The following is a 23838-nucleotide window of genomic DNA, read 5'->3' as shown; positions in this document are numbered from 1 at the left end:
CTGTGTGCAGGGGCCACTATTGGGTATAATACTGTGTGCAGGGGCCACTATTGGGTATAATACTGTGTGCAGGGGCCACTATTGGGTATAATACTGTGTGCAGGGGCCACTATGGGGGATAATACTGTGTGCAGGGGCCACTATGGGACATAATACTGTGTGCAGGGGCCACTATGGAACATAATAGAGCGCGCAGGAATGCGTAGGAGGGACTCGGTCGAGATCTTCGGTGTCGGGGGGGCCCCATGTCAAAAGTTCGCCACGGGGCCCCGCCATTCCTAGTTACGCCACTGATGCTATACATTGCCAATCAACGCTGGTTCTTCTCCTACCTTTAGAAGTCTTCTCCCTATGCAGTTTCCCCACGTCCTCTTCCGGCTCTGAATTCACTCTGCCAGGCATCGGGCCTGGGCAGAGCCGACTGCACATGTCTGCTTGTAGTGCGGGCATGCACAGTCGGCTCTGCCCAGGCCCGATGCCTAGCATAGTGAATTCAAGGCCGGAAGAGGATGCGGGGACGCTGTGCAGGGAGAAGAATCCAGCCAGACCGTCACTCATGGACTTGGTAAGTAGAATTTGATCAAATGTTGCGTACCCCTGAAACAAGCATTTCCCCCCATAGACTATAATGGGGTTCGAAACCCAGTCGAACAGTGTGCGGCTGTTCGAATCGGATTTCGAACCCTGAACATTTTAGTGTTCGCTCATCTCTAATAGTGAATACAGATGAGCAAATAGAGATTGACAGGGGTCTGATATCACATAATTAAGAGAAGCACTACGGCTGCTTCACTTGTCTTGGACTATGCTTGAGATTACTACTCATTTGAATGGGACTGAGCTGTAAAGAGACTGATAAATGTGACATCACATATCCTGTATAGTAGAAACAATACTCATGGAGAACCAATATCACTTCAAACAGCTGATCTTTGGGGGTTAGGGCAAAATTACAGGCTCCATTTTCTGTATTCAAAGGGGCATGGAGACAAAACACATTCACCATTCAGTTTCAGATTTATCGTCCAAAATGACTGCTGCAACAAATATGACGAATACTACTAAATATGTAAAAAAAAAAAATGATTGATTGGAAGCTCAAATTATATTTCCTTACTAATAATGATTTTGTTTTATTCCCACCTAGGGTTTTTTTGTATCAATAATCTACTGTTACTGCAATGGAGAGGTAAGACATTTGCCATAAAATTGATTCTAACGTATATACTTTTATTGTTATTTATGATGTGGGTTCATACCATTTCAGGGAGTGCTGCAATAAATATAGATCCCTTATGTTTTTTTCTAGTACAGCTCCTAATACAGAATTCAGGTCAGCATACACGGAGACCTGTAATTGTCTTATAGATTGGAGGGTAACAGTATGAAATATGTATTTCTTTCAGCCCTGACTCACCTTGTTTATAAAGGTAGTGATCTTGCTGATATGATTCACTGCATTTGCCAATCCATATAATAAAATGTAAGAATCAATTTGCTCAGTGTTACTTTAAATTCATCAAAACTAATGTGAAGCCTTGGAAAGCATCAGTGTAGTGGTGTGCAGTAAGACAGAGGGCAATAGATATGGCAAATGAAGATGGATAACCCTCTGAAGATTTGTTTTGTTTCAGGTTCAGGTGGTTCAGTCCCAAGAATTGCTTTGGGTGGAATAAATTTGTTACAAATTAGAATATAAATGAGCTAAAAACATTGTGTATGACACAGTCAGGAATCCCAGGGATCTATCTAGTTCATTTTTAGCTCTCTCAGGCCCCAAGGGGCAAAGATGCCACAATTTGTGGAATTTTACAGTAATGGCAAAGTGAATGGGATTCTAGCGAATCCTATGCCCACTTTGTGGTAAAAAAAAAAACAGTGCGGACATGGCACGATTTTGGAAATCGCAGCATTTCAATTATACCTGCGGAAATGTCAGCGGCTTCCCCAAAGGTATAATTGTAACAAAGTCCATGGTGGAAAATTGAAGACTTATGGCAAAGGCCCCACATTGCGGAAATGCAGCTTTTTTTTTGTTGCAGATTTTGTTGCGGTTTTTTGAGCCAAAGCCAAGAATGGCTACAAAAGGAATGGAAAATATATAGGAAGCTCTTATACTTCTACCTTCTGCTCAATCCACACCTGATTTTGGCTGAAAAAACTGCAGCAAAATCTGCAACAAAAAAAGCTGCGTTTCTGCAATGTGGGGCTTTAGCCTAAAGCACTGCGGGGAGAATCGCGATTAGGGTTGATCTTTTTAGGTGGGATCAAGATCGGTGATCTTTTCCCACAATGCTTTGCTTAGCCTTCACACTGAGTATACACTGTATACTCAGTGTGAAGGCTCCGCTGCAGGTCCATAGGAATGAATGGAAGCAGCAGACACACAGCCTTAACCCCCTGCATGCCGGCTGCCTCCATTCATTCTAATGGGAGACTAAACTAAACATCTGTAGTAGCTACTCACCTCCAGAGATGGCTGGTCCGGTGCCCGGTGTGTTTTCCTTCTGCCTCTTGCTGCCGCTCCACAGTGGTTTTCTCGCTGCCCCGCCTCCTTAGTGTTTAAAGAGCTAGGAAGGCGGGGATTGTGGCTTAGGAGAGTGTGGGCAGGTACAGGGCGGGGAGCCGTGACGTCTCCCCTCCGAGTACCCGCCCACACTCTCCTAACCTGCCCAGACTCCTAACCTGGCAGGGAGGGGGCGGTGAAGCGAGAAGAACAGCGTGGAGCGGCAGCGAGAGGAAGAAGGAGAACACACCAAGCACCGGACCAGCCATCTCTGCAGGTAAGTGGAAACCAGGGGGGACTAAGTAGCCAGAGGATTAAAAAAAAAAATCCTCTGGCTACTTTAGTGATTCACTACACAATTGTTAGATTCCATGCTGTATAGTGAATAGGATTGCTTTTAAAATCTGATCTCCGATTAATAAAAATATCCCATTGACTTGCATTGGGATCAGAATTGGGATCGAGATCGGGTTCGAATGAAAAATGATAGGAAATCGGATTTTAAAATCGATCCTTAAAAGTCAAGATCGGCTCAACCCTAATCGCGATGCGTTGCAGCCGCGATTTTCCCCTCAGCGCTTTATTGCGGCGGGATGTCCCGTGGGACCTTAGCCTAAGGCTTAGGCACCATGTTGCAGAAAAGCTGCTTCTTTTGTTGCAGATTTTGCTGTGTTTTTTTGTGCCAAAGTAAGTACTTCTTATACATTTACCATTCATTTAGCAGCTGCTACTGGCTTTGGCTCATAAAATCACAGCAAAATCTGCAACAAAAAAAGCAGCTTTTCCACAACGTGTGGCCTTAGCTTAAGGGGGCATTTACACTACCGTTACTAGTGTACGTTGCTAACAGCCATTAAAACATGTTAACAATAGACACTAACACATCTGTCATAACCTGTTAAAAATCCCATTGATTTCAATCTGTTATCTGTTATTGTCCGTTTTCACCAAATCTATCACATGTTCAAACATCCAATGGTAGTGTGAGCGCCCCTTAAGACAAATCAAAGTAACATGCTTGTCTATGGGAATACAGCTGGTAGGCAGTGGATACAAACTTCCATTTAACCATACACTTTTGGCACTTTGTTTTAATGCATTTTAACATTACAAATTCTCAGAAAAGTATCCTGTTAGGTAGGAAATGCCTTCTGTGGTTGGTACTGCTTTATTTTACATAAAATTAGCCCATATTGTGGATAGAATTTGAAGAAAACGTTGTGATAGATGGTCAGTCGGCTTGGTTGAAAATGGAAGAAGAGGGACTTGATGGTCTAATGTCTTTATTAGAGATGAGCGAACACTAAAATGTTCGAGGTTCGAAATTCGAATCGAACAGCCGCTCAATGTTCGTGTGTTCGAACGGGTTTCGAACCCCATTATAGTCTATGGGGAACATATACTCGTTAAGGGGGAAACCCAAATCCGTGTCTGGAGGGTCACCAAGTCCACTATGACACCACAGGAAATGATGCCAACACCTCTGGAATGACACTGGGACAGCAGGGGAAGCATGTCTGGGGGCATCTAACACACCAAAGACCCTCTATTACCCCAACATCACAGCCTAACAACTACACACTTTACACACTCAATACCACCTCTCTGACAGTAGGAAAACACCTTGAAACATGTGTATTTGGCACTTGCAGTGAGGAGAGCTTGTCACCAGCAGTGAATTTGGCCCTTGTAGTAAGTTGAGGTTGGCACCAACATTTGTTTTGAAAATCAGGGTGGATTGAGCCTCTAACCAGCAGAGGTTGGGCAAATTCATGGTGGAGGGAGCCTCTAAAAAACCCAGTTTGGACCAATTCATGGTGGAGGGAGCCTCTAAACAGCCCAGTTTGGACCAATTCATGGTGGAGGGAGCCTCTAAACAGCCCAGTTTGGGCAAATTCATGGTGGAGGGAGCCTCTAACCAGCCCAGTTTGGGCAAATTCATGGTGGAGGGAGCCTCTAAAAACCCCCGTTTGGACCAATTCATGGTGGAGGGAGCCTCTAAACAGCCCAGTTTGGGCAAATTCATGGTGGAGGGAGCCTCTAACCAGCCCAGTTTGGACCAATTCATGGTGGAGGGAGCCTCTAAAAACCCCAGTTTGGACCAATTCATGGTGGAGGGAGCCTCTAAAAACCCCAGTTTGGACCAATTCATGGTGGAGGGAGCCTCTAAAAACCCCAGTTTGGACCAATTCATGCTGGAGGGAGCTTCTAAACAGCCCAGTTTGGGCAAATTCATGGTGGAGGGAGCCTCTAAAAACCCCAGTTTGGACCAATTCATGGTGGAGGGAGCCTCTAAAAACCCCAATTTGGACCAATTCATGGTGGAGGGAGCCTCTAAACAGCCCAGTTTGGGCAAATTCATGGTGGAGGGAGCCTCTAAAAACCCCAGTTTGGACCAATTCATGGTGGAGGGAGTCTCTAAAAACCCCAGTTTGGACCAATTCATGGTGGAGGGAGCCTCTAAAAAACCCAGTTTGGACCAATTCATGGTGGAGGGAGCCTCTAAACAGCCCAGTTTGGGCAAATTCATGGTGGAGGGAGCCTCTAAAAACCCCAGTTTGGACCAATTCATGGTGGAGGGAGCCTCTAAAAACCCCAGTTTGGACCAATTCATGGTGGAGGGAGCCTCTAAAAACCCCAGTTTGGACCAATTCATGGTGGAGGGAGCCTCTAAAAAACCCAGTTTGGACCAATTCATGGTGGAGGGAGCCTCTAACCAGCCCAGTTTGGACCAATTCATGGTGGAGGGAGCCTCTAAAAACCCCAGTTTGGACCAATTCATGGTGGAGGGAGCCTCTAAACAGCCCAGTTTGGACCAATTCATGGTGGAGGGAGCCTCTAAAAACCCCAATTTGGACCAATTCATGGTGGAGGGAGCCTCTAACCAGCCCAGTTTGGACCAATTCATGGTGGAGGGAGCCTCTAAAAACCCCAATTTGGACCAATTCATGGTGGAGGGAGCCTCTAAACAGCCCAGTTTGGGCAAATTCATGGTGGAGGGAGCCTCTAAAAACCCCAGTTTGGACCAATTCATGGTGGAGGGAGCCTCTAAAAAACCCAGTTTGGACCAATTCATGGTGGAGGGAGTCTCTAAAAACCCCAGTTTGGACCAATTCATGGTGGAGGGAGCCTCTAAAAAACCCAGTTTGGACCAATTCATGGTGGAGGGAGCCTCTAAACAGCCCAGTTTGGGCAAATTCATGGTGGAGGGAGCCTCTAAAAACCCCAGTTTGGACCAATTCATGGTGGAGGGAGCCTCTAAAAACCCCAGTTTGGACCAATTCATGGTGGAGGGAGCCTCTAAAAACCCCAGTTTGGACCAATTCATGGTGGAGGGAGCCTCTAAAAAACCCAGTTTGGACCAATTCATGGTGGAGGGAGCCTCTAACCAGCCCAGTTTGGACCAATTCATGGTGGAGGGAGCCTCTAAAAACCCCAGTTTGGACCAATTCATGGTGGAGGGAGCCTCTAAACAGCCCAGTTTGGACCAATTCATGGTGGAGGGAGCCTCTAAAAACCCCAATTTGGACCAATTCATGGTGGAGGGAGCCTCTAACCAGCCCAGTTTGGACCAATTCATGGTGGAGGGAGCCTCTAAAAACCCCAATTTGGACCAATTCATGGTGGAGGGAGCCTCTAAACAGCCCAGTTTGGGCAAATTCATGGTGGAGGGAGCCTCTAAAAACCCCAGTTTGGACCAATTCATGGTGGAGGGAGCCTCTAAAAAACCCAGTTTGGACCAATTCATGGTGGAGGGAGCCTCTAAACAGCCCAGTTTGGGCAAATTCATGGTGGAGGGAGCCTCTAAAAACCCCAGTTTGGACCAATTCATGGTGGAGGGAGCCTCTAAAAACCCCAGTTTGGACCAATTCATGGTGGAGGGAGCCTCTAAAAACCCCAGTTTGGACCAATTCATGGTGGAGGGAGCCTCTAAATAACCCAGTTTGGACCAATTCATGGTGGAGGGAGCCTCTAACCAGCCCAGTTTGGACCAATTCATGGTGGAGGGAGCCTCTAAACAGCCCAGTTTGGGCAAATTCATGGTGGAGGGAGCCTCTAACCAGCCCAGTTTGGACCAATTCATGGTGGAGGGAGCCTCTAAAAACCCCAGTTTGGACCAATTCATGGTGGAGGGAGCCTCTAAAAACCCCAGTTTGGACCAATTCATGGTGGAGGGAGCCTCTAAAAACCCCAGTTTGGACCAATTCATGCTGGAGGGAGCCTCTAAACAGCCCAGTTTGGGCAAATTTATGGTGGAGGGAGCCTCTAAAAACCCCAGTTTGGACCAATTCATGGTGGAGGGAGCCTCTAAAAACCCCAATTTGGACCAATTCATGGTGGAGGGAGCCTTTAAACAGCCCAGTTTGGGCAAATTCATGGTGGAGGGAGCCTCTATAAACCCCAGTTTGGACCAATTCATGGTGGAGGGAGCCTCTAAAAACCCCAGTTTGGACCAATTCATGGTGGAGGGAGCCTCTAAAAAACCCAGTTTGGACCAATTCATGGTGGAGGGAGCCTCTAAACAGCCCAGTTTGGGCAAATTCATGGTGGAGGGAGCCTCTAAAAACCCCAGTTTGGACCAATTCATGGTGGAGGGAGCCTCTAAAAACCCCAGTTTGGACCAATTCATGGTGGAGGGAGCCTCTAAAAACCCCAGTTTGGACCAATTCATGGTGGAGGGAGCCTCTAAAAAACCCAGTTTGGACCAATTCATGGTGGAGGGAGCCTCTAACCAGCCCAGTTTGGACCAATTCATGGTGGAGGGAGCCTCTAAAAACCCCAGTTTGGACCAATTCATGGTGGAGGGAGCCTCTAAACAGCCCAGTTTGGACCAATTCATGGTGGAGGGAGCCTCTAACCAGCCCAGTTTGGGCAAATTCATGGTGGAGGGAGCCTCTAAAAACCCCAATTTGGACCAATTCATGGTGGAGGGAGCCTCTAAACAGCCCAGTTTTGGCAAATTCATGGTGGAGGGAGCCTCTAAAAACCCCAGTTTGGACCAATTCATGGTGGAGGGAGCCTCTAACCAGCCCAGTTTGGGCAAATTCATGGTGGAGGGAGCCTCTAACCAGCAGAGTTGTGGGAAAGCAGGGTGGAGGGAGCCTCTAACCAGCAGAGTTGGTGGAAATCAGGGTGGAGGGAGAATCTAACCAGCAGAGTTGGGGGAAATCATGTTGGAGGGAGCCTAGTATTAGCAGAATTGTGCAACGCTTATGGTGGATGAGTATGAGGATGCGGAGGAATTGGAGAGGTTGAGTACAGACATGGAGTTTCATGTTGGGGTGCTTTACACAGGTGGGCACAAAAATGAAGGCTCTATCCAGTGGTGGTTCATTTTTATCAAAGTGAGCCGGTCGGCACTCTCAGCTGACAGACAGGTGCGCTTGTCAGTGATGATGCCACCGGCTGCACTGAACACCCTCTCAGATAGGACGCTGGCGGCAGGACAGGACAGCACCTCCAAGGCATATAGGGCAAGTTCAAGCCACAGGTCCAACTTCGACACCCAATACGTGTAGGGCGCAGAGGGGTCGGAGAGGACAGGGCTGTGGTCGGAAAGGTATTCCCGCAACATGCGCCTATACTTCTCACGCCTGGTGACACTAGGACCCTCTGTGGCGGCACTTTGGCGAGGGGGTGCCATCAAGGTGTCCCAGACCTTAGACAGTGTGCCCCTCGTTTGTGTGGACCGGTGAGAACTTGGTCGCCTACTGGAGGAACTGTCCTCCCTGCCGCCAACGTCACATGCTGGAAACATCTCCATCATATTCTGCACCAATTGCCTGTGGCAAGCATTGATGCGATTGGCACTCCCCTCTACCGGAATAAAAGACGAGATGTTGTTTTTATACCGGGGGTCAAGGATAGCAAAGATCCAGTACTGGTTGTCCTCCATGATTTTGACAATACGCTTGTCGGTTGTAAAGCACCCCAACATGAACTCAGCCATGTCTGCCACAGTGTTAGTTGGCATGACTCCTCTGGCCCCACAGGAAAGTTCAATCTCCATTTCCTCCTCATCCTCCATGTCTACCCATCCGCGCTGCAACAATGGGACGATTCGAAGTTGCCCGGAAGCCTCCTGTATCACCATCACATCATCGGACAACTCTTCTTCCTCCTCCTCCTCCTCCTCCTCCATTAAACGCGATGAAGCGGACAGATGTGTGGACCTACTCTCCAGCTGTGACGGATCGGATGCTATCCCTAACTCCTCTGTGTGATCTGAGTTATCCCTGATGTCAATCAGGGATTCTCTCAGAACACACAAGAGCGGGATTGTAAGGCTCACCATCGCATCCTCAGAGCTCACCCTCCTTGTGGACTCCTCAAACACCCGTAGGATGTCACAAAGGTCTCTCATCCATGGCCACTCATGGATGAGAAACTGAGGCAGCTGACTTTGTGGCACCCTAGGGTTTTGTAGCTGGTATTCCATCAAAGGTCTCTGCTGCTCAACCACTCTATTCAACATCTGAAACGTTGAGTTCCAGCGTGTGGGGACGTCGCACAAAAGCCGGTGTTGTGGCACATGCAGGCGTTGCTGGAGAGATTTTAAGCTAGCAGCGGCTACTGTCGACTTGCGAAAGTGGGCGCACATGCGCCGCACTTTCACCAGTAGCTCTGGAACATTGGGGTAGCTCTTTAGGAAACGTTGCACCACTAGGTTGAAGACGTGGGCCAGGCATGGAACATGTTGGAGTCCGGCAAGCTCCAGAGCTGCTACCAGGTTCCGGCCGTTATCACAAACGACCATGCCTGGGCCCAGGTGCAGCGGCTCAAACCATATTGCCGTCTCATCAAGGAGGGCATCCCTCACCTCGGAGGCAGTGTGCTGTCTGTCCCCCAAGCTGATCAGCTTCAGCACAGCCTGCTGACGTCTACCAACGCCAGTGCTGCAACGTTTCCAACTCGTAGCTGGGGTCAATCTAACAGCGGAGGAGGAGGCGGTGGTGGAGGAGGAGGCGGTGGCGGAGGAGGAGGAGGGGGGTGTTCTTCTCGTGTCCCTGCCAGGAATGTTAGGCGGGGAGACGAGGTACACCGGGCCAGTTTGGGAAGCAGTCCCAGCCTCAACTACATTCACCCAGTGTGCCGTCAGTGAAATGTAGCGTCCCTGTCCGCATGCACTTGTCCACGCGTCGGTGGTCAAGTGGACCTTTGTGCAAAGCGCGGAACTAAGGGCCCGCCTGATGTTGAGTGACACGTGCTGGTGCAAGGCGGGGACGGCACACCGGGAGAAGTAGTGACGGCTAGGGACGGCATAGCGAGGTGCCGCAGTTGCCATCAGGTCCAGGAAGGCGGGAGTTTCAACAAGCCGGAACGCCAACATCTCCTGGGCCAGCAGTTTAGCGATGTTGGCGTTCAAGGCTTGCGCGTGTGGGTGGTTAGCAGTGTATTTCTGCCGCCGCTCCAATGTCTGAGAGATGGTGGGTTGTTGTAAAGAAGCGCCTGATGGTGCCTTTGATGGTGCAGGAGAAGGAGATAAGACAGGAACAGGGGAGGATGAGGGAGAAGTCAACAAAGTGGCGGAGGCAGATGAAGTGGTGTCCTGGCTCGTCCTCTGGAGTGCATCGCCAGCACAGTCAGCAGTGGCAGTGGCAGAGGCAGTGGCAGTGGCGTGAACGGCAGGCGGCCTTTGTCCTGCCGTTGCTGCCTGCCACTGATTCCAGTGCTTGGATTCCAAATGACGGCGCATTGAAGTGGTGGACAGGTTGCTCTTCTCAGAGCCCCTAATCAATTTCGAGAGGCAAATTGTGCAGACAACACTATATCTGTCCTCGGCGCATTCCTTGAAAAAACTCCACACCTTCGAGAAACGTGCCCTCGAGGTGGGAGTTTTTCGGGGCTGGGTACGAACTGGAACATCTTGGGAGATTCCGGGTGTGGCCTGGCTTCGCCTAAGCTGCTGACCTCTGCCTCTAGCTACCCTTTTTGGTGCTGCACTTGCCTCAACATCCACACTACTTTCCCCGCTTGACATCCCCCCTGTCCAGGTCGGGTCAGTGTCCTCATCATCCACCACTTCCTCTTCCAACTCCTGTCTCATCTCCTCCTCGCGCACAATGCGCCGGTCAACTGGATGCCCTGACGGCAACTGCGTCACATCATCGTCGATGAGGATGGGTTGCTGGTCATCCACCACCAAATCGAACGGAGATGGAGGAGACTCTAGTGTTTGAGCATCTGGACACAGATGCTCCTCTGTTAGGTTCGTGGAATCGTGACGTGGAGAGGCAGGTTGAGGGACAATGAAAGGAGCGGAGAACAGCTCTGGGGAGCAGGGACAGTTGGGGTTATTGTTCTGTGAAGCTTGGGAATTTTGGGAGGAAGGAGGACAAGACTGTTGGGTAATAGGAGGAGAGGAGGCAGAGTCTGACTGGCTGCTGGACAATGTGCTGTAAGCGTTCTCTGACAGCCATTGCAAGACCTGTTCCTGGTTCTCGGGCCTACTAAGGTTTGTACCCTGCAGTTTAGTTAATGTGGCAAGCAACCCTGGCACTGTGGAGTGGCGCAATGCTTGCTGCCCCACAGGAGTAGGCACGGGACGCCCTGTGGCTTCACTGCTACCTTGCTCCCCAGAACCATTCCCCCGACCTCGCCCACGGCCTCGTCCACGTCCCTTTCCGGGAGCCTTGCGCATTTTGAATTCCCAGTTAGAAATTGGCACTATATACCAGTAGCAAAAATTGTGGGTGCACGTAACCCCAATATATTCTTTGAATTCCCAGTCAGACAATGGCACTATATACCAGTAGCAAGAAATGAGGGTATTTATAACCCCAATATATTCTTTGAATTACCAGTCAGAAACTGGCACTATATGGCAGTAGCAAGAAATGAGGGTATTTATAACCCCAATATATTCTTTGAATTCCCAGTCAGACAATGGCACTGTATACCAGTAGTAAAAATTGTGGGTGCACGTAACCCCAATATATTCTTTGAATTTCCAGTCAGAAACTGGCACTATATGGCAGTAGCAAGAAATGAGGGTATTTGTAACCCCAATATATTCTTTGAATTCCCAGTCAGAAACTGGCACTGTATACCAGTAGTAAGAATTGTGGGTGCACGTAACCCCAATATATTCTTTGAATTCCCAGTCAGACAATGGCACTATATACCAGTAGCAAGAAATGAGGGTATTTATAACCCCAATATATTCTTTGAATTCCCAGTCAGAAACTGGCACTATATGGCAGTAACAAGAAATGAGGGTATTTATAACCCCAATATATTCTTTGAATTCCCAGTCAGACAATGGCACTGTATACCAGTAGTAAAAATTGTGGGTGCACGTAACCCCAATATATTCTTTGAATTACCAGTCAGAAACTGGCACTATATGGCAGTAGCAAGAAATGAGGGTATTTGTAACCCCAATATATTCTTTGAATTACCAGTCAGAAACTGGCACTATATGGCAGTAGCAAGAAATGAGGGTATTTGTAACCCCAATATATTCTTTGAATTCCCAGTCAGAAACTGGCACTGTATACCAGTAGTAAAAATTGTGGGTGCACGTAACCCCAATATATTCTTTGAATTCCCAGTCAGACAATGGCACTATATACCAGTAGCAAGAAATGAGGGTATTTATAACCCCAATATATTCTTTGAATTACCAGTCAGAAACTGGCACTATATGGCAGTAGCAAGAAATGAGGGTATTTGTAACCCCAATATATTCTTTGAATTCCCAGTCAGAAACTGGCACTGTATACCAGTAGTAAAAATTGTGGGTGCACGTAACCCCAATATATTCTTTGAATTCCCAGTCAGACAATGGCACTATATACCAGTAGTAAAAATTGTGGGTGCACGTAACCCCAATATATTCTTTGAATTCCCAGTCAGAAACTGGCACTATATGGCAGTAGCAAGAAATGAGGGTATTTATAACCCCAATATATTCTTTGAATTCCCAGTCAGACAATGGCACTGTATACCAGTAGTAAAAATTGTGGGTGCACGTAACCCCAATATATTCTTTGAATTACCAGTCAGAAACTGGCACTATATGGCAGTAGCAAGAAATGAGGGTATTTGTAACCCCAATATATTCTTTGAATTCCCAGTCAGAAACTGGCACTGTATACCAGTAGTAAAAATTGTGGGTGCACGTAACCCCAATATATTCTTTGAATTCCCAGTCAGACAATGGCACTATATACCAGTAGCAAGAAATGAGGGTATTTATAACCCCAATATATTCTTTGAATTCCCAGTCAGACAATGGCACTGTATACCAGTAGTAAAAATTGTGGGTGCACGTAACCCCAATATATTCTTTGAATTCCCAGTCATAAACTGGCACTATATGGCAGTAGCAAGAAATGAGGGTATTTATAACCCCAATATATTCTTTGAATTCCCAGTCAGACAATGGCACTGTATACCAGTAGTAAAAATTGTGGGTGCACGTAACCCCAATATATTCTTTGAATTACCAGTCAGAAACTGGCACTATATGGCAGTAGCAAGAAATGAGGGTATTTATAACCCCAATATATTCTTTGAATTCCCAGTCAGAAACTGGCACTGTATACCAGTAGTAAAAATTGTGGGTGCACGTAACCCCAATATATTCTTTGAATTCCCAGTCAGACAATGGCACTATATGGCAGTAGCAAAAATAGTGGGTGTATATAGCCCCAATTCTATTGCTAGGGGACTTGCAGGGTATTTCTGGGGTGAATGTGGGGGGGCACACCGTTGGAACGGGTATCGGGGGTATATATCGGGTATACGGGAATACACTGACAGTGTATTCCATTCAGGATCCTGGGAAAGCTGGGTTGCGGCGATTGAGCCCGTCAGTTCCACGTTACACTGACAAGCTTCTCCCTGGAATTTAGCTCTTACAAGAGCTGTTGTGGTTGTCTTCTCCTTCCTATCCTAGCCTGTCCCTGCCTACCCAGAATCTAAGCCCTAGCTAGCTGGACGGAAACCTCCGTCCTCGGTGAATTGCAAGCTCAGAATGACGCGAACCTGGGCGGCGCTGTTCTTTTAAATTAGAGGTCACATGTTTTCGGCAGCCAATGGGTTTTGCCTACTTTTCTCAACGTCACCGGTGTCGTAGTTCCTGTCCCACCTACCCTGCGCTGTTATTGGAGCAAAAAAGGCGCCAGGGAAGGTGGGAGGGGAATCGAGTAATGGCGCACTTTACCACGCGGTGTTCGATTCGATTCGAACATGCCGAACAGCCTAATATCCGATCGAACATGAGTTCGATAGAACACTGTTCGCTCATCTCTAGTCTTTATCCAACCTCATCTACTATGTAGCTTTACTTTTCTCAAAAACCATGGTGTTTTACAGTACCAGCAAAGTGGATGGAATTCTGGCTAATCCCATCCAGACATTGCAGAAAAATATGTGCAGCGGAAATGCTGAGATTTCAAGAAATGTTGCTTTTACACAAAAAAAAAAACCTCATAGATTGTAAGCTCTTGCGAACTGGGCCCTGTTCTGTAGCAGTAACAATCAGCATTAGTAGTCCAGTAAATGGAGTATGACACACGAAGATATACAGTGACAGATCTATTCACTGGCACCTGAAAAAGGTGTGTGAAAACCTGTTACTGCTGTGTACTAGAACCCTAAATGAAGGACAACAAAAGTAATAAACCTATTATTTATGATTTATCAACAATTGTGTCACTACTAAGAATAGTTGTAATTGCTCGTCTAGGTCCTGGTGGTCAGTGGTGTAGACTCTGCTTCCCAAGAGTCATGTGTTCTATCGAGAAATGCAGGACTCACTAGACTGTACCAGAACCTGGAATCTGTTCTTAACACACATTTTACAACAGATACACTCTCTCTCTCTTTTTCTTTCTCTTTCTTTCTCTCTCTCTCTCTCTCTCTCTCTCTCTCTCTCTCTCTCTCTCTCTCTCTCTCTCTCTCTCTCTCGTCACCTTGTCACGGCAGGTGGGCTTCATTCTGTTTGATCAAATATGTATAACAAAGAACCTCTAATTTATAAGAGTAGTTTATAAATCATGTTAGTTGATTAGCATTATTACAAATGAATTGTTCCTTATTGATTTAAAAATATTTTAAAAAGTGAGGAAATTGCTATGCAGGCATTTATGTGTGATAAATTCTGATGTGATTACTTAACTGAATCCCTATTTAATAGATGCATCCAAATATCCATTTTTCATAGCAGAATATGTTACAAAGTCCACAGTAAATCTGCATAATAAATTGATTATAGAAAAATGTGGCTTGTCCACACCGAGGTTTTTATAGCAAAGGAGACATGGGAAACCCTAGAATCCCATCCACTTTGCCCTGACTGTACAAATTGCGACAGTTACGTCCAGTGGGGCTCAGGCCTCCTGACAATTTCTACTGCTGTTTGTTCATGGTGTTGATACAGAGAAAGGCAATAAATACCATGAGACGAAGCAGTTAGACTATAGCAGTGAAACTCATTGCCACAGGACATTTTTTTTATAGTAGATTCATTGTACAAATTCAAGAGGAACTTGAATGACTTTCTTAAAAGGAAATATTACAGATTACATGTATTCCATTTTTGGAGATGACAATTTGATCCATGTAACCCTGAGTCTGGTGAGACCAAATTGTGCTTGGGTTTTTGTGAGGCTGGTAGTAAGCCACACATATAGTTAGATTATTACTTCTATTTAGTAAGTCGCTCAGACGAGCAGGATTTTGTTTTATTTTTACCTGAAGTTAAGGAAATATTTTGTTTTTTACATTTTTGCCTAATGTGAAGGTTTATCTTCCTGTTTTTCTAAATAAACCTGTTTGCTGTATATTTTTTATGTCGCTGTCTTTACTATTTGGGTCCGCACCACTGCTTCTACCGAGCTAACTTCCCCAAAGATGGAATTCAAAATGATTAAACGTCAGTACACCTAAAATGTATTGCTCTCACAGATTAAACATATCTACACAGAGATAGAAGTCCTGAGTTTGTCATTTGGAGTTCGCGTCACCAGTTTACTATTTTGAACTCTGCAAGTTTCAATGCCAGAATGACTTATTCATGACTTCACAGTAGAATTTTTCCTTTATGTAGCTCTATTAGATTCTATTTTCATGCAAATGGTACAGCAACTTATACAATATGTATACAACTTTCTTCCTGCAGCACTTTACATAGAAAGTTTACAGAAGTTTCCTCTGCTGACTTTCTTTTTCAGTTATACCTATGGGGAAACCGTCAGCGTTTCCGTAGGTATAATTGATATGCTGAGATTTCCAAAACCGCACTGTTTACAACTGTTTAGCAGTTGTTTAAGAAAAGAAAAACAAAGCTGGCAAACAATTTTATTAGGGAGAGATATGCCCTTGAGGAACAAACAGCACAACTTACTATTATTCAGTCACGCAATATACTGTATGACCAGTCATAGACATCTATATTTTAATAATTCTCATTTATGGCTCTGCATGATACAACGAATTTGTTGCACTTTCTTATTGCATTGGTGAACAGAATAGAAATGATAATACATTGAGAATGCAAGGCTTGCAAATGCATAACTTGTAGTCCTTGACCCTGATGATGCCCTATATTGCAAAATTTTATAACTCCATTCAAAATATAAAATAGTGAGCACACTATGTATAGATGTAACCTGTCTAATTCTGATTCATATACACAGGCAGAAATGGAATTTAAAGGGGCTCTATCACTGGGAAAAGTCATTTTTATCTAAACACATGCTTGCATAGGCTTTAGAAAGGCTATTCCACACCTACCTTTAGTATGTAAATTGCCTCAGTTGTTTCTGAATAAGTCGGTTTTTATTCATATGCTAATGAGCCTCCAGCCAGTACAGGAAGTTCCCAGCAGCCTCCTCTCTCCTATTATCTTCTATGTGTGTGAAGCAAACAGGATGCTGAGTCATCATCAGCAGCAGCAGCAGCAATCTCCCATAGAAAACAATAGGAGAGGTGTGCACGATCTATCGTGCACCAGTCTAATTAGCATATGAATAAAAACGGACTTATTCAGAAACCACTGAGGCAATCTACATACTATAGGTAGGTGTGAAATAGACTTTCTAAAGGCTATGCAAAGGTGTGATTAGTTAAAAATGACTTTTCCTAGTGATAGAGCCCCTTTAACAAGTGATTTGTGCCACATTTGTTCCATAAGTTGCAACATTTTAACAGCAGAAATTGGCATGTATGAAGAGGAGTGGACGGGGCCAATACATTTCCAACAATTTTATTGCTTTAGGCTAAGGCCACATGTTGTGGAAACAAAATGTTTTTGTCACTGCACTTCCTTTTACAGTTCCAGCAAAGTGAATGTGATTAATCTCATCCACACATTTCAAAAAGAAAATGCTATGGAAAGCGCAGTAGTGTTCAATTTTTGAAAAAAAAAAACAAAAACAAAAAAACAGGTTAGGTTCACTTAAAGAAATTTTCCCAAAGGCCTCTGAGGGGTGAAGAGGAATTGTAGCAAAAACGCACTTAGGGAGGGTCCACACGGAGTAACGTGCCACGTGATGTGGCATGTAGATGCCGCGTGAGCTTTTGCGGGCCGTATATGCTCCCATTGATTTCAATAGGAGTGTGGATCGTATACGCGGCGCTATTTTGCGGCCGATGCTGCAGAGCTGAGTGTGCAGCAGGATTCAGCGCACACTCAGCTCTACTTCATCTCCGGTGTAGCACTGCTACATCTCGGCATAGGAATGCATTGACCAGCATTGAGCGCACGTCCTGATGTAGCAGTGCTGGCCGATGTAGCAGTGTCTGGCATTCGGCCAATCAACGCTGGTTCTGCCGGTGGAGGCGGAGTCTAAGAGTGGTCCACAGCAGTCTCCATTCTGGTCTGATTCATAGACTCCGCCTCCTCACAGACGAGCCTCCGGCAGAACCAGCGTTGATTGGCTGAATGCCAGACACTGCTACATCGGCCAGCACTGCTACATCGGGACGTGCGCTCAGCATGGTTACTCCGGAGTAGCCAAGCTCAGCAAACCACCAGCTCTGCTTCATCTCCGATGTAGCAGTGCTAGCCTATGTAGCAGTGTCCGATGCAGCAGTCCGATGTAGCAGAGCTGAGTGTGCAGCAGGTTCAGCTGAACCTGCTACACACTCAGCTCTGCTGCATCAGACTGCTACATCGTACACTGCTACTTCGCCCAGCACGTAGGGTTGAGCCGATCTTGAAATTTCAGGATAGTTTTAAAATCCGATTTCCGATCATTTGGAGATTGGATTTTAAAAACGATCCTATTCACTACACAGCATGTAGTCTAAAAATTGTTTAAATTTTTGGACCCCACGCTGTGTAGTGATTAATCCCCCCCACCGGTGTCCACTTACCTGCAGTTCTTCTTAGTCCGGTCCTCTGTCTTTCACATGTCTTCAGAGCGCCCTATGCCCTGCCCCCGCCTCCCAAGACTAGTATTATAGAGAAGGCGGGGCTTAGGAGAGTGTGGGCGGGTACTGGGAGGGGAGATGCTCACACTCTCCAGCCGCATCAGGGCCCTCTGAAGACATGTGAAGGACAGAGGACCGGACGAAGAAGAACTGGGAGCTGCAGCGGTGCAGGTAAGTGGACACCGGTGGGGGGGATTAATCCCTACACAGCGTGGGGTCCAAAAATTGAAACAATTTTTGGACTACATGCTGTGTAGTGAATAGGATCGTTTTTAAAATCCAATCTCCAAATGATCGGAAATCGGATTTTAAAAACGATCCTGAAATTTCAAGATTGGCTCAACCCTAAGTGCTGGCCAATGTAGCAGTGTACAATGTAGCAGTCCGATGCAGCAGAGCTGAGTGTGTACCAGGTTCAGCTGAACCTGCTGCACACTCATCTCTGCTGCATCGGACTGCTATATCGGACACTACTACATCGGCCAGCACTGCTACATTGGAGATGAAGCAGAGCTGGCCATTCGCTGAGCTCTGCTGCATCGGACTGCTACATCGGACACTGCTACATCGGCCAGCACTGCTACATTGGAGATGAAGCAGAGCTGGCCGTTCGCTGAGCTCTGCTGCATCGGACTGCTACATCGGACACTGCTACATCGGCCAGCACTGCTACATCGGAGATGAAGCAGATTTGGCTGTTCACTCCGGAGTAGCCGAGCTGAGCGCATGGCCCGATGTAGCAGTGCTGGCAGATGTAGCAGTGTCCGATGTAGCAGTCCGATGCAGCAGAGATGAGTGTGCAGCAGGTTCGACCTGCTACACACTCAGTCTGCTGCATCGGACTGCTACATCGGACAATGCTACATCAGCCAGCACTGCTACATCAGGCAGTGTGCTCAGCCTGACTACTCTGGAGATGCAGCCAAGCAGAGTGCCCACTCAGCACTGCTACATCAGAGATGAAACAGAGCTGGCCGTTCGCTGAGCTTGGCTACTCCGGAGTAGTCGAGCTGAGCGCACGGCCCGATGTAGCAGTGTCCAATGTAGCAGTCCAATGCAGCAGAGCTGAGTGTGCAGCAGGATTCAGCATACACTCGGCTCTACTTCATCTCCGGTGTAGCAGTGCCAGCACTGCTACATCTCAGCATAGGAATGCATTGACCAGCGTTGATTGGCCGAATGCTATAGCATTCGACCAATCAACGCTAGTTCTGCCGGTGGAGGCGGAGTCTAAGAGCGGTCCACAGCAGTCTCCATTCTGGTCCGATCATAGACTCTGCCTCCACAAAGACCAGCCTCTGGCAGAACCAGCGTTGATTGGCCGAATGCCGTACTCTGTATTGCATTGGCCAATCAACGCTGGTCAATGCATACCTATGGGAAAAATTCAGCTTGCGCATATCGCAAGCTGACATTAATCCCAACATAATACAATGACTTTGGAATGTTAGATGCCCCCAGACATGCTTCCCCTGCTGTCCCAGTTGCATTCCAGGGTGTTGGCATCATTTCCTGGGGTGTCATAGTGGACTTGGTGACCCTCCTGAGTCAAATGGTGGGATCCCCTGAAACGAAGCATTTTTCCCCATAGACTATAATGGGGTTAGATATTCGTTCGAATAGTCGAATATTGAGCGGCTATTGGAAACGAATATCGAATATCGAACATTTTACTGTTCGCTCATCTCTATTCATAACTACTAGAGGACTGAGCAGTAAATTGAATCCTGTAATACATGAACACTAATATGAGGGTATGCACTAGTGATATAACATTGAGTTATTTCTGACTTCTATTTATTCTGTTTCCTTTACCATTTTACTTTTAGTATATGTAAAGATGGGTTGATTTTTCCTGACAAGCTCCCAGTGTTATTGTTCTTGTCACCCTAATTGGGTCTGCATGCTTCTCTATACAATAACTGTACAGTAGCCATGTGAAATAATGTCAGACAAGCCATCACATTTTAATAGCTCGTACATTCATATGCTGTTCCTCTACGACCTACTTTTAAGGTACCCAAGCTTATTACTAAGAAGAATATCGATTTGATCCATTGCCAGTTGTGAGAACTGGCATAAAATACAAGAACTTGGCAGAGCAGAGCTGTTGAACAAATGACACATATAGAAAATCTGACATTTGTACAGTACACGACTATATTAATTACCTGTAGGTTTAGGTATTTTACCATAATTGAACAAATCTGAGCAGTTTTCTTCAGTTATAGCCTTTAACCCCTTGTTACAAAATGATGTACATAGAGGCCTAACTAGCAAAGACTGGGCCCCATAGCAAACTTTTGACTGAGGCCCCCAAACCTTGTAATGCTCCCTTACATAGCCCCCAAACCGTATAATGCCACTTTCCTAGAATCCATACAGTATAACACATCCTTTTATAACAGTCACATGGTATAACACCCCATTTACGTGTACACCATATACCAACCCTTTACTGGTCCCACACAATATAAAACCCCTCACTCAGTGTATATTGCCTCCTTATTGCCCCTCATACAGTTTACTGCCTCCACACAGTATACTGCCCCTTTACATTCCCCCATTTAGTATATTCTAGTGACTGTAGGCTGCCACCTGCCTCAGGCCCAATTCCTGGTCAACTCCTTTAAGAAGAATGTCCAATAATGAAGAAATGAAGAAAATAATGAGAAAGGGCGATAAGGCCCGGAATGCGTCGTGCTAAATAAAGTTATCCTCTACATCCATCTGGGCGAGCGCTGGTGTTCTTTGGCTGTCCCTTTGGATGCCGGTCCATCGCTTACATTTGTCCTGACGTCCCTGTGACAGTGACTAGCAGCTGCCCTCCTTAGCCGCATTGGTTTTCATGCGTATTGGTTGTGTTCCACACAACCAAATTGGTGAGCAGTCACCTGTCTGTTTGTATTATTTTCCCGTTATCAATAGAGATGAGCGAACAGTAAAATGTTCGAGATTCGATATTCGTTTTGAGTAGCCCCTCAATATTCGACTACTCAAATCGAATATCGAACCCTATCATAGTCTATGGGGGGAAAATGCTCGTTTCAGGGGTAGGCAACATTCGATCAAATTATACTTACCAAGTCCACGAGTGAGGGTCGGGCTGGATCCTCCGAGAAGTCTTCTCCGTGCAGCGTCCCTGCGGCATCTTCCGGCTCTGAATTCACTCTGCCAGGCATCAGGCCTGGGCAGAGCCGGCTGCGCATGTCCGCACTACAAGCGGGCATTCGCAGTCGGCTCTGCCCAGGCCTGATGCCTGGCAGAGTGAATGAAGAGCCGGAAGACGCCGCGGGGACGCTGCACGGAGAAGACTTCTAAAGGTAGGAGAAGAACCAGCGTTGAATGGCCGACTGTATAGCATTCGGCCAATCAATGCTGGTTCTGCATCGAATTTTTCCATTCGAATAGCGAGTGGTACTCGATCGAGTACGAGTATTTCGAATACCGTAGTATTCGATCGAATACCTACTCGATCGAATACTACTCGCTCATCTCTAGTTATCAAGGGTGTTACACTAGGATCGGCTCGGTGCCGTGTTCTTTTTTGTCATTCTCAGTGAAGCAGTCCTGCTTATAAATCCCAGCAGCTGCCCACAACTGCTTCCTCTTCACTCTCATCCTCAAAGTTCGGCAATGAATAGCGTCAGAGAAATCCTGATGCTATTCAGTGTCAGCGACATGAAGAAACATACACAGGATCCCCTAGAGAGCTATAAGGAAAGCAGAGGCAGCCATGGGCAGGTTCAGAGATCAGTAAGTAATTAGTGAATTTTATTATTATTCCAGCTTTTATCCCCTAGAAGTCACAGAATGAATGACAGCAAGCAGAGATCTAGAAATCCATGAGGAATTGATAGAGAAAGTATATTGGAAAATTGTATATATTTTTATTGTACAAACAATAACATTTATTTCTCAATATTGGTCTGAAAGTGGCCAACCCCTTTAACCCCTTCCCGACATCCGCCGTAATAGTACGGCACTGCCGGGAAGATGCAAACTGTGTGCCCACCATGCCCTGTGGGTGTCAGCCGTAACATACGGCTGACGATGCCCTGTAGCACCCGCGGTCAGAACTGGGTCGGATCCCGGGTGTTAACCCCTGAGATGCTGGCGGTCAAACATGACCGCCGGCATCTCTGGGGATTGGGACATAATGGTGCCCGTGACGGTTTCGGGGGGGGCGGTGTTGGTAGTGGGCACCCCGGGGTCTGATCAGTGACCCCGGGTCTTCCCCATGCTGTCCTCTCCACGTACCTGGTTGATCCTGCCAAAATGTAAGCTGTCAGCCCTCTAAAAGCTATACTATGGTACTATGGTAGTCCAGAGAACTTGCATAACAAATTGTGGGATGCGTTTTCTCCTTTAACCCCTTGTGAATGTGCAAATTATAGGGCTAAACGAAAATATTAGTAAAAATCTCACCTCCATCTTGTCTTAATTCCTGTTAAGCACTTATAGGGTTGAAATACTTGGTATATGTTGTTTTGGCTTATTTAAGGGGTGCAGTTTTGAAAATGGGGTGATTTATGGGGGGTTTTAATACAAGGGTCTTTCAAAAGCCCTTCATAACTGGATTAGACCCTTAAAAAATGGGTTTTAGAAATTTCTTGAAAATTTTGAATATTGTTGTTTCACTTGTAAATCTTATAATGTCCATAAAAAATAATAGGGTGATTAAAGTTTGATGCCGACATAAAGCAGAGATCTGGGACATGAGATTTATGATATAATTTTGGCGGTCTGACTATCTGTATGCAATGCACATCATTTCAAACTTTATAAAATGCATATTTTTCAAAATTTCCACCAAATTTCCTATTTTTTCATAATTAAACACAAACATATCAACCAAAATTTACCACTAACATGAAGTACAATGTGTTACGAAAAAACAATCTCAAAATCACTTTGGTAAGTTAAAGCGTTCCAAAGTTATTGCCACATAAAGTGACACATGTCAGTTTTGAAAAATCGAGCTTGGTCAGGAAGTCAAAAAGTGCCATTGGTGGGAAGGGGTTAAGTTTGTATTTTCCTTTAAAAGTCAAATTGGTGAATATTATTGTATCATAAATTGAGTGTATCGTCTTAGTAATACATTTCAATTCCATAGCATAAGTTAAACATGTGTAAGCTACAAACCATCACAAGGTGTTTTTATTTTATTTTTTTCAAGGTGCAAACAGAAATTAAGAAAACATGGACTAGATGGAATCTTGCTTTTGACTGGAAAAGCACAACACACTGTGGTAACTTCAGGTACGGCTCTGTCCTGACAAATATGACCCACAGTACTAGCAGCCAGTCACAAATGGTAACCAGCTCTCGTATGGTATTGATCTCCAGCAAAGTCAGCCGAAGTGTCAGCAAACAAGTCGATGGACATATGAATTTGCCTGGGTATGTTAGAAGTAATTCTGATCAAGAATGTTTACCCCAGTGGATCCAAGAAGAGGCCAACGAGGATGAAGAGAAACAGGTTGATGATATATCCTTAAAGGAAAGCTTAAGACCTCTACAAATGAACACAGAAGCAGAGGTCAACAGAAATCATTTGGAAGAAACGCTATAATCAAAATATGGCTCCTAAAATATTTTACCTAAAACGGGTACTTGATGTCATTTTTTTATTTTCTTATTATTATTCATGCAGTGTCTAACTTTTGTAAATTATTACTGCATGACTCAGTGAAGGAGATGCGTCTCTGAATTGACTGGAATTAAGCACAATTACAATTGAATAAAACAGAAGAAAATATAATGTATATAAAGTAAACTATTCTACAAAAGATCTTTCCTGTTACTATAATTGAATATTGAAATCAACAGTGCTGTATTTTCATTGCTTAAAATAAAATGATGGAATAATTGTTAAATCATTACACTTATTTTTGATATGTAATATATATATATATATATATATATATATATATAATCATATAATA

At 45.5% G+C, this 23838-nt stretch overlaps 1 protein-coding gene across 1 annotated transcript in view; it reads left to right on the top strand.

Moving 5' to 3' along the window:
• The window catches only part of PTH2R (parathyroid hormone 2 receptor), a 292724-nt gene extending 269259 nt beyond the window's left edge, over nucleotides 1–23465 (top strand). Inside the window, exons 12-13 of the mRNA XM_075284852.1 lie at nucleotides 1148–1189; nucleotides 23070–23465. Of these exons, the coding sequence (XP_075140953.1) occupies nucleotides 1148–1189; nucleotides 23070–23465 (438 nt within the window). The remainder of the gene's footprint in view (nucleotides 1–1147; nucleotides 1190–23069) is intronic.
• Nucleotides 23466–23838: the final 373 nt, after the last annotated feature.

This window comes from Leptodactylus fuscus, chromosome 8, assembly GCF_031893055.1.
Source record: "Leptodactylus fuscus isolate aLepFus1 chromosome 8, aLepFus1.hap2, whole genome shotgun sequence".
NCBI classification, from domain to species: Eukaryota; Metazoa; Chordata; class Amphibia; order Anura; family Leptodactylidae; genus Leptodactylus; species Leptodactylus fuscus.
Note: the sequence above shows the minus strand (reverse complement) of the source record. Positions and strands in the feature narration are given on the sequence as shown.